The sequence below is a fragment of the Acipenser ruthenus genome, chromosome 53 (genome assembly GCF_902713425.1).
Source record: "Acipenser ruthenus chromosome 53, fAciRut3.2 maternal haplotype, whole genome shotgun sequence".
Classification (NCBI taxonomy): domain Eukaryota; kingdom Metazoa; phylum Chordata; class Actinopteri; order Acipenseriformes; family Acipenseridae; genus Acipenser; species Acipenser ruthenus.
Window position 1 is genome coordinate 5,739,067 of NC_081241.1, and position 12,196 is coordinate 5,751,262.

The 12,196-nt window shown below is 41.1% G+C and overlaps 1 protein-coding gene across 1 annotated transcript in view; it reads left to right on the top strand.

Annotated features, from left to right (window-relative positions):
• Positions 1–5,503: 5,503 nt before the first annotated feature.
• Positions 5,504–12,196, top strand: part of LOC131723164 (GTPase IMAP family member 8-like) — an 8,040-nt gene continuing 1,347 nt past the window's right edge. Inside the window, exons 1-3 of the mRNA XM_059016636.1 lie at positions 5,504–5,600; positions 9,700–10,617; positions 11,027–12,196. The exon at positions 11,027–12,196 is cut by the window's right edge and continues 1,347 nt beyond it. Of these exons, the coding sequence (XP_058872619.1) occupies positions 9,711–10,617; positions 11,027–12,196 (2,077 nt within the window). The 5' untranslated portion in view covers positions 5,504–5,600; positions 9,700–9,710. The remainder of the gene's footprint in view (positions 5,601–9,699; positions 10,618–11,026) is intronic.

The window sequence follows — 12,196 nt, forward strand, 5'->3', positions numbered from 1 at the left end:
ACATGTCTGAAAGGTACTGAGGAGCTGGGCTATGAAGGATCTGAACAACACAACAAGATCTTCAAATCAATCATGCTTTGGGAAAGGGGAATAGTGTTACGTTTAAATGCCTCTGATGAGTGATTGGACTGTGAGCCTCTTTACAACATTACAACATGTTCCTCTGTGAAAGGACTCTAAAGTTAAGGGTGATTCAAGGAAGCATTGGGCATGTTTAGACTGCATATGTTATTATATAACTGCATGTATATAGTGGGTTAGATCTCAGCCTTGTATACAATACAAACAGGATTAGATTGTGCAGATTTGCTGTTCTGTTCAGTAGAATGTCTTTGTCCTCAAATATCAGCACTTTGATTAGTGAGCACTGTTTCTAGTTTACTACAGAATGCTATTTCAGTACATTCAAAATGACCTGCTAATAACCATGTAAGGAAATCATTCCAAAACAATTTCTGTAGAGCATTTTCAGCTATTTCTGTATCCTCTCACCCATCTCTCTTCACTGCCTCTTCTACCCCGATACCCCTACCCCTACATCTCTCTCTCCCCACCTCTCCCTTCCTCTACCTCTCTTTACCCATTTCTCTTCACTGACTCTTCTACCCCAATACCCATATCCCTACATCTCTCTCTCTCCCCACCTCTCCCTTCCTCTACATCTCTTTCACTTCTATCTCATCTATCCCTCTTGCTCAGCTCCTCTCCTCCATTCCTCCCCTTTCACATTCATAAAGACTTTATTTGCATGACAAGGTTTGCAAAATCAGTCCCATGGTCTCCACCCTATTGACAGTGCTATGGCAGGTGAATCAGTCCCACTGTGTGTTATTGACAGTGCTATGGCAGGTGAATCAGTCCCATGGTGTCCTATTGACAGTGCTATAGCAGGTGAATTAGTCCAATGCTGTGCTATTGACAGTGCTATGGCAGGTGAATCAGTCCCATGGTGTGCTATTGACAGTGCTATAGCAGGTGAATCAGTCCCATGCTGTGCTATTTACAGTGCTATAGCAGGTTAATCAGTCCCATGCTGTGCTATTGACAGTGCTATAGCAGGTGAATCAGTTCCATGCTGTGCTATTGACAGTCCCATTGTGTGTTATTGATAGTGCTATAGCAGGTGAATCAGTCCCAACGTGTACACCCTATTGACAGTGCTATGGCAGGTGAATCAGTCCCATGGTGTACACCCTATCCCATGCTGTGCTATTGACAGTGCAGGTGAATATTGACACAGGTTCTTACTGCAGTGAGACAGAGACTCACGGTTTCACAACAACAAACTGAACTTCCCTGTGTTTCTGAATTCCAGGATTTATATGAAGCTTTAAGAGGCAGGTTTTGGACTGAGGCCAGATTTAGATAAACAGGTTGAGCAGAAACTGAGATGTTTGTTAGTGTTTATCATTCTCTGAGATCTCTCGTGCTCTGCGCACATATGAAAACATCACTTGCAGAGAAAGTGTTCTCTTTATACAAGCCCTTTCTTATTAAAATATTGTCTCTGTGTTTCAGCCACTAGAGTCTCATCCATGGAATTCTGTGGCTCTTCTCTCCAGTTTATAAGAGTTAAATCGAGTAGCAGTGCAGTGACGTTAATACAATACTAAGAGAAAGGGGAACAGATATCACATTTAAAGTGCTGGCCTTGTGATTTTAAAACATGCTCTTCTGCCTGTATTCCAATTTAACACAGCATGCTATACATGTAGATTCAATATTAGCATTTAAAAGCAAGGCAATATCTTACGGTGATATTTCTCCTGTCCCCCACCCGGCTGAAATTATAAATCAGAAGGTGAGATTGGCATGAGAATGTATGCAGTATTGCCAGAGTCAGTGCTTTAGATCTTGAAACTAAGTGAAAGAGCAGAGCTGCTGCATGGAGAGGTGCTCTGCATTTCCAATGAGGCGGCTGTTCAATCTATACAGCAGCTCTTTCTCTTCCTGTTCTTGTTTGCACACAGATATTTCACTTTTACAAATATCTTTCCAGGGCGGCATGGTGGTTAGCGCTGCTGCCTCACAGCTCTAGGGCCCTGGGTTTGATTCTGGCCTCAGGGATCTGTTTGTGTGGAGTTTGCATGTTCTCCCCGTGTTTGCATGTGTTTCCTGTCCAAAGACATGCTGGCTAGGTGGATTGGCCTCTCTAAATTGTCCCTTAGTCACCCTGCGATGGACTGGAGTCCCGTCCAGGGTGTAGTCCCGCCTTGCACCTTATGTCTGCCCACGACCCTCTGTAGGATTAAGTGGTTACAGATAATGGATGGATGGATGGATGGATTGATGGATGGATGGAACTATCTTTCCACAGCAGCTCCTGGTGTCTTCAGAACAGCTCAGGAGAATCAAAGAGGAGACAAGCAGGCCAGGCCGTCCATAACCCCGCCCTTTAGGGGCCCCGCCCTCAACCGGACTTCGGTGAACACAATTGCTAAGTCTGCTTATAATAAGCGGAATTGGGCTTGTTTCTGAGAGTCGCGGGTTGGAATTTGTATAAACACCCATACTCTAACAAACACCCCATACTCTAACATAAACACCCATACTCTAACATAAACACCCATACTCTAACATAAACACCCCATACTCTAACATAAACACCCATACTCTAACATGGATTGCACTTCTGTTGGAAGGCAGTGCCCCTTTTTTCTCATGAGACTTGGCAACACTGGCTGTGACACTGAATGTGTTGTGAGCTTGGGGCTCTGTTTTGGGGTGGTAACGGCATGAGAGACAAGACAACAAGGCAGAAAAGTGAGGGTTTTATTTACAAGTGCACTCAAGGAGAAATAATAATAACCACAAGAGTTAAATAAAGAAAATATCACCTAGCCCACTCCCGGGCCCTACGCTCACGTCTGCCGGCCCTAACTAAGAGTTTGGGCAGCGCTAGTCCCAGCCCAGACTAAAAGAAAAGGTAATTCCTTTGTATGGAGTTTTCAGTCTTGCTGCAGTTCCCGTGACGACCTCCAGGATACTCAAAGCTAAGGGAACTGTCTAACTTCTCCAGGTACTATTTTCAAATACTGGTCTGGTAATGTTGCTTGCTTTCTTTCACAGGTGCTGCCGGTAAATATAGCGCCCCCTTCAGGTAAGTTCCAAGTGGTGGGGGTTTTGCTGAGGTCCCAATAGGGTGAAGTAATCTCAAAAAGCATGTCTAGAAGCGCCCTCTGCTGGTGACAGAAAAGTAACTCTTGGTTGGACAACAATAAATGAAAACTTGAAAAATCAACTGTTTTGTTGTCGTTTGTATCTCTTACCATTGTCCATTAATATAGTTTTGTTAGTGCACATCCACCCCAGTCTCATGCAATACTCCTCCTTGTACGATCTAGTTGAGGGTAGTGTGATAGATTCACCAGTCCAGAATTAAGCAGTTCAAGAACTTAGGCAGTTCTTGTATACTCTGGGTGCGTTCACGACACTTTTTTGCCGGCTAGATTGCAGACGGGAGTCTGCGCGTAACGTCACGGTCTGTGTAGACGCAGCGTGGACAGCTTTGGTAGATGAACAGCAGTTCTGAGCAGAACTAAAATGGAGGCGGAGTTGAGAGAAATTCTAATCGCAGAAGAGGATGCAATCGAAGTTCCCTTGTGCTCCACCAGCTTCATAATTTACAGCATGATTAGAAAAAATTATAGTAGAAACAGACCCAGCTATAAAGAGATAATATAAACGTATGTTTTGTGATGTGGGACAAATTAATGAGTATTATAACGGGCAGGATTCCCCCCGCCCTCTCACAAAGGGGTTGTTAGACAGTACTGTATTTTGATCTGGGACAAAAATAGTTCAAATACTTGCACATGTGGTCACATATCTCACTTCAACTACCTGTTATTAAAGCTGATGTATTCTCCTTAATTCAAAGTAGGTTATTCTCTGTCCCCGATAGCCTTTCATCAATAACCAATTACACCTGCTAAAAATAACAGAGCGGTTTTAGGCTCATTTCAACCGTTTAGCATTATTATTATTTTTTTACATGTTTAAACCTTTAGAATAAATGTCTGCATATTTGAAAAGTATAATAACTGAGTGGAAAACGAGTCACATCATTTTGTGTTATAAATCATTCATAAGATAATTAATGACATGACTGAAAGGCGATTCACAGCCCCTGACTAGGTGGCAGTCGCACATGGAGTGAGGATTGTATCTGGTTGCTACACGCTTCTTTGTCAGTCAGCGTTCGTCTATTGTTTTGAGCCGCTGCTGCTCCTGCGCAGGACCTCTTGAGAAGCTGCGCGGCTGCGCAGACTTTTAAGCCCCTGGATGCGTGACCTGGTGACGTCTTTTCCGGCTGAGTTCACGCAGACAGTGGGTGCGTTCATGGAGATAATTCTGCGCAGATTCTCTACAGAATCTGACCAATTTAGCCAATGATTTCTATTTCTATAAACTGGTCAGATTCTGCACAGAATCTGGTTACAATGATCTCCGTGAACGCACCCAATGAATTTGGATAGGTTTTCCGCAGAATCTGCACAGTTTTAGCAAAGTGTCTCTCACGCGGTAAACACACGTATCGCGCAGAAGCCTAAATAAGATGAAGCAGGCAGTCCGCGCTTTCTAAAAAAACGGCAAAAAAAAAAAAAAAACTCGACTCGTATTTTAAGCGTGTCAATTGTAATGTTGAAGAAGCTGGAGATGCTAACCTGGAAATACGCACCCTGTCATGTCTGTCACATGAATATGACGTCACACGAGTGGGTACGCTTGCAGGCATTTTTAACATTGCGATGAGAGAGCGAGAGAGCGACAGATCTGCTTTCCACAGCCTTTCAATTAAAATGTAATGTGGTATTTTGCTGTACTAATATAACAAACTATGGGTTATTACTTTATATGAATTATCATGGTATGAATTGACTTTCTGTGGTGGTGTACTTTTTTCTTTCAAATATCTATAATCGTTTGCGCGATATATTTTAATATCAAATATATGTTCCACACTATTACAGTTTTGTTATATGATACACGAGTTTATCTCAAATGTAATCACAGTATTTCATATCTGCCCCTATTTTCATTTACGTCTCAATTTCTGGGCCGCTTTGGTTTTTAGATAACGTCCCAACTTCAGGTCCGCTCTGGTTTTGCATTTTCGAATTCAGCCCAGTTTTGGGGACTCAGCTGACAGCGAGTTTCTAAGTCCCGCATGCACAGTTTACCATAAACTGGATCGTGAATTCATTTGAGAGTAACCCTTAGTACATAGTTTACACTGTAGGCCAGCGGTTTTCAACCTTTTTTTTTAAACTGTACCCCTTCTGTCTGGAGGTTTCAGCTCGAGTACCTCCCGTCCAAAAAACGCAGGTTGTTGATTGGACTTAACCCCACTTTTGGAGCTGCACAAGATAGAGGTTTATAATGGAAAGAACATTGCAACCATATTACAGTCCTGCCATAATATATAATATCTCTACCTCTATATATCAGTGATAAAAGCAGTGTTAGTCAAGACACAATTGGGACGAATTTAAAAGGTTAATTTGGCTGGTGGCATCATGGACACACCCTAAACAGTGTCAGTGAATCAACACATTCTTCAGAGATCGCAGCCACGGCAGGTCTTCATCCGCATCACGGTGAGTTACAGTTACAGCATTTGGACTTGTATAGTAATTTCTTTGCTTTAGGAACACATATGGACACAAATCAGTTGTTCTTAGCAGAATATTTGTTTAAAAGTGTGTGAAAGTTTATCCCCTGTTTCAGTCTTTGCCCAAACTATTTTGTATCAGTTATTGTGCTGCTTGTTTTCTTGAAATCAAGCTAGTGATGCGTGTATTTACACACACTGAACCTGGTTTTGTGTGTGTGGAGTGCGTTGGGACCCGAGTGATTGAGTGAGTTTTTATTATGTAAAACACGGCAGTGAGTTGAGAAAATAGATACAATACACTGTATTATGCGAATGATTAATAATATACTGTTATATTTAAAAGCACATTGATGATATTATAAAAACTAGCGAATGTCACAGAAATACCAGCAAATATGCCCCTGAAAATGTAAGTCTATTCACGGCCTTATATCCGCAGTGCCTTTTCAGCTACAGCAACTCGACGCCTGCATTAGAAAGTGTTTGGATACAAACAACATGATTACATGATTTGCATCATTAACTGCCTCAGTTGTTAAAAACCAACAACAAACACGACCCCTTCAAGGACATGGATTTCTATACTAATGCCATCTCTGAAAAAAAGACCAGAAAAAACGGAGAAAGCAGTCTGCACAAAAGATGGCAAAACTTGGTTATTTTCTCAGTTGAGTAGTTTAGAAAAGTTTATGATACTTACGAGTGGTTTTCTTTCAGGTTATTTTACTGTAAGTAACTTGATTGTGGTTCAATTGCTGTTATCCCCTTATATAATGTCTTTATTTTTACCACAACGAAACCAAAACGGTCTGAAATACTCCGATTCCACACTGTATTACAGTGTTCATCATCATTATTATATGCAGGCCTACATCTATTTATAGATCTCTAAATGTAATATACACGCGGTGTGCGGGAATGAGATATTGTTAACGGAGGAGAACTTATGCTATTAAATAGTCCCTACGGATCGCGGGAAAAAAATACATCATTATCCCCTACTTGCAGAATTTTCAATGCATAGCAAAACTGAAGAGTTGTGAATTTCTCTTCAGTGGTATCGTTAAGAATGGGGGGCTATGTTTAAAAAATGTCTTTAATGACTTTTTTTTCCGATTTAACTTAAATATCTAGTATTTTTACCCAGATTTATAAATATATATTTTTTAAATGTGTACATCCAGATATCATTTATAAATCTTAAAATATTTATCAGGTTTTCAACATTGAATTGCTAATTCTTTATTTTAATATATATATATATATATATATATATATATATATATATATATATATATATATATATATATATATATATATTATTAAATATTTATCTTGAGGATCAAGATTTAGCTGTTGGCAAATAAATCTGGATTTTGTGAACTTAAATATTTAACTAAATCTTAAATCTCTAAAAAGATTTATAGCTAAATATTTAACTGGCCAGCAAAATCTCAAAAAAAAAAAGATTTAACATTTGCTAAATATTTAAGTAAATGTTAAATCTCTTCACCCACATGTCAACCCCATAGTAAAGTGTCACTGGAGCAGCGCATGAACACGCAGTGAGGATTCTGTGTGACGGGATTCAGTGCAGGCATCAGTGTGAACACATTAATTATATAAGCAAATAAGAACACTTATAAAATGGCTTGGATAAATCAAACGCCGTGATTGGCTAAATATGATCACGTGACCGTCTTATGCAAGGTTATAGGGGTGAATCCCCTATGAAAATACGTCAATTTCATGGATTTATTTTCTTTAAAATCACAAAATCTCTGTCTCTTTGGCCATGGCGATCATTCCTATAAAGCCCCGGACTGAAGAATGTAAAAATCGCGGTGGAGATCGGCTGTGTTGGATCTTAACAACGAAGGGACAGCGTAATTAAAGCCCAGGTTTTCGGAGCGTCGCTGGCTTATTGGTGATTTTGTGATCTTGTCCTTACCACAAACAGCATTCTTGCTCCCACTGTTAAAATCAGTCCTGCATAGTTTACATAAAATATGACCTTTTTCAACTTTGCTTACGGGTATGTGAGAATATGTTGTTGTGTAAACTTGAAATTTGTATCAATATCTTTTGTTTATTTAACCCGGGAGTGCTTATCGCACGCGAAGCAGAAGAGCAAATACTGAATGCATGCCGGCCACAGGCCTCCCCTGGGTCCTAAACACTGCTAAGTACATACGGAGATTGCAGTAACCACAGACCGTACATGACTTTTTGCAGACTTAAAGTTTAACAGTAAGTTTTGAAAAGTTCCCAAAAAAACACCAAAGTCCCGGCAAATAAGGAAGACTTGACAGGTCTGAAAGTGTATTGCAGTGAGCAGTTTTGTTCAGGTTGACGGATGTGACGTTCTGCATGGCTGCCTCGCTGACCGTCTGGGAGGTTCTGGAAAAGTTAAACTAGTTGAGAAGAGACACAGTCAGTGCGTTTGGAAGGGGCAGAGCATTATTATTGTGCTAGGCAAAACAGTGACTTTAAATGTCAACTTTAACTACAAAAGTGTATAAACCCTGTAAATAACAGTTCCCTTTTAAATTTTAAACTGCACTGCAAAAAAAACATTGAATACCTAAAACAATTAAATAATAATTACTCAGCAATAATACATTTTTGTCCAGCAAATATGTAGTTTCTAGACTATGTGTGTGTGTATGTATATATATATATATATATATATATATATATATATATATATATATATATATATATATATATATAGCACTGGCTGAATGATATTTTACATTGAGCTTGATTTAAAGGTGCAATGTTATTGTTCTGATTGATTCAAACTCATTAAAGTAATGTTTTATTGAAATGTCATTGCTGCAGAAAATATATTTCTTTGTAGATTCTCGTGGGGACAAATTAAAATTGAACAAAAAACGGTCCTCGCAGGCTCCAATCTAGGCTGCTGGTTGACAAAAAAAAAAAATGCAAGCATTTTCTGAATACATATATAGTTATTTATAAGATAAACTGTACTGTTTCTTTGGTGGCCAATAATTAATTTTCTATAGGAATCCTAGTTAAAATTACACAGCATCCTACACTTTGGCATTGTCTTATGTTTAGTGGCTTTGGTGCCTCTACAAATGTAATTGAACTGAAGGCCATTTTGGTCTTGCTCTTTTTGTTGCCAGTTTAGAGCCCTGAAATATGAAATGTTTTTGTTGAAGTTGCAGCAGTGGTGTCAGAATGACAATTAGAAACACGCTCCTCTCACAGGGATGCTTCATGATCAGCTTTCACAGACAGATGTGGGAAAATAAATATAGCTTCAAAATGCACTCATATATGCATATATGTAAATTAGGGGACTGTTTTAGAACATCTGTTTAGGCTAAAAGCAAACAAAACAAACAAAAAGGAGACAACTTTTTGATGTCAGTCTTGAGCCCTGCATTACACTGTAACCAGAGATGGCTAATTATAAATATTATAATCAAACAGTTAAACAGTATTGCTGATAAGGGTGTCTAGGGGGTAGGAGGTGCACAGTCTCGAGTTCAAATGCCATCCTCTGCACCGCCCTCCTCTCTCTGATTCTACATACCTGCAAGCCCTTTTAAAATTCTTGTGCCCCCTTCTCTTCAGTACCATCGACACTGCTTCCCTTATCCTTGTCCAGATGGACCTTTCCATTTCAGATGTGACTACTATTATTGAGTGTGCTTAGGTTAAATGTTGATATTTTTTAGAATATTTGTAACAATTTGTGTGAAGAAATCTAGTCCTGAGCTTCTCTGGACAAATTATTGGGACATTCTTACATCTGCACAGCACATGAAAGAACAAACAAGAAATCAAACTGCTAATGCTACAAACCTGCTGACAAATAATTCAGACACTTCACTGATTCTCCTAATTAATCTGCACTATTGTATAGAAGAGCTTGCTAGTTGTGTCTCTGTACAGCAGCTCCACACATACAGGAACATGCCAGTGCTGTGTGTGACAGGGAGTGTTCTTTCAGCACAGCACGGCAACAAGAGGAGAAAACTAATCCAGGGCTTCACATGGAAAGCTTTCATTTCTAAGAGGAACAAACTGTTCTTTCCCTTTAACAGGGTGGGGAATCATGGCTGCAGAACAAGAGGCTGAAGAAACTGTTTCTCAAGAGCTGCACCATCTATCTGAGCTGAGGATCGTGCTGCTTGGGGGACAGTGGGCTGGGAAGAGTGCATCAGCGAACACCATCCTGGGCAGAGAGGAGTTTGGAGCGGGATTCATCACCTCTGATGTAACGGAGGAGTGTGAGATGGGAACAAGAGAAGTGTCTGGGAGACGGGTCACTGTGGTCGACACTCCAGACTTGTTAAATAAAGACAGGCTCAAGATTGAGAGATGTGTTCCTCTGTCTGCCCCGGGACCCCACGCTCTCCTCCTGGTGATACCGGTGTATCAAGTAGAAGAGTATTACAAATCTTTTGATAAAATGCAGGAGCTCTTTGGTGAGAGAGCTCTGAGGAACACAATGATCCTTTTCACCTTCGGGGATAAACTGGAAGGCAGGACGATTGAGCAGCACATTGAGGAAGCTGGTGAGGAGCTCCAGCAGCTTGTTGGAAAATGTGGGAACAGGTATCATGTTCTCAACAATAGGAACAGGAGCGATCACACTCAGGTCACACAGCTCCTGGACAAGATAGACAACATGGTGAAGGGAAGTGGAGGCTGCTACCTTCCAAATGAGATTTACCAGGATGTAGAAGAAAGAATTAGACTAAAGGAACAGGAGCTGAATGAGAAACACAAAGAGGAACTGAGGAGGAGAGAAGAGGAGATGAAACAGAAATATGAGAAGGAACAGTGTAGGATAGAAGAGGAGATGAAACAGAAATATGAGGAGGAACAGTTTAGAAGAGAAGATGAGATGATGGAGAAATTGAGGAAGCAAATGAAGGAAGAGGAGCTGGAGAAAGAGCCAGAGGAATCCAAGCTGCCTTTCAGGAGAAGGAACAGCATTGAAGGACTACGTCCCAACAGTAAGTATTCATTTTAATCCCCGACTCTCAGTTCAGTAAAATCATCTTTCTGAGGCAAATACGTAGTTCAGTCTTTCTGTGGGACTTCTTGAGGCAAAATCATTGCTAGCTTACCTGCTGTATTGACCTGCAGTCAATCTTTGTTATTAGTCGTGACATTGAAGCTTGCTTGCGGTCCTTGAACAAATAAAACATTGATTGATGCTTTAAATACTCTCTATAAAATGTGTTTTTCAATATTATATATACTACTACAGTATATAATACTACAGTAATATCATGTATAAATCTGACTTGCAGGTTAATCATAGAATATCTGTGGTGCTTTAGAGACATAATTCACAAAGTCAAGCACAGTCACAGATGTGACATTTCATTTTTCTGAAACAATAAAGTTGTTGTTTTTCAGTTTCCACAGGTGAAGGAGAGGCTCCCCTTGCAGATAACCAAGCGCCTCCCAGTCCCCCTGAGCTGAGGATGGTGCTGCTTGGGAAGACTGGGGCTGGGAAGAGTGCAGCAGGAAACACCATCCTGGGCAGAGAGGAGTTCAGATCTGAAGCCAGCTCCTCTGCAGTAACGAGGGAGTGTGAGAAGAGAAAAGGACAAGTGGCTGGGAGATGTGTTGCTGTGATCGACACTCCAGAGCTCTCTCAGGACAAACTCCAGATTAGGAGCTGTGTTTCTCTGTCTGCCCCGGGACCACATGCTTTCCTCATGGTGATACCGGTGGGCCGATTCACAGAGGAAGACAGGAGAGCAGTGGAGACAGTCCAGGAGATATTCAGTGAGGAGGCTGTGAGGAGGTACATGATGCTCCTTTTCACACACAGTGACAAACTGAAAGGCAAGACCATTGAGGATTATATTCAGACAGGCAGCAAGGAGCTCCAGCAGCTTGTTGAGAAATGTGGGAACAGGCATCTTGTTCTCAACAATGAGGACAGGAGTGATCGCACTCAGGTCACACAGCTCCTGGACAAGATAGACAACATGGTGAAGGGAAACAACGGCAGCTACTACACCAGTGAGATGTACCAGCAAGCAGAAGCAAAGATCAGACAAAGACAAGAGGAGATACTGAAGGAGAAGGAAGAGACAATATTGAGGGAGGAAGAGGAACTGAGGGCAAAGCACCTGAAAGAACTGGAGAACACGAAAAGGAAGATGAGATTGGAAATCCAGAAACGAGAAGAGAAGATCAGAGAGCTGGAGGAGAGGATAGGAGAACTGGAGGAAGAGCTGAGGAAAGAACAGGGAGAGAATCACAGGATGAAACTGGAGGAAGAGCTGAGGAGAAAGAGAGAGGAGAGAGAAAGGGCAGAGCAAGAAAAGGAGGATTGCATGGAGAAGGGAGAGAGAGAGAGGGGAGAGTACGAGGAGAAACACAGGAGAGAGATAGAGGCGGTCAGGCAGCGCTATGAGGAAATCCTTAGACGAGAAGCAGAGAGATCCAATGGATTTATAAGCACATATGAAAATCCAGCTGAAGCTAGTGGAGAAAGGGCAGCACTAGGGGCAGTGATCAGTGCAGTAGCAGCAGCACTAGTTGAAGGGGCTGAGGTAGGGTCTGTATTACACA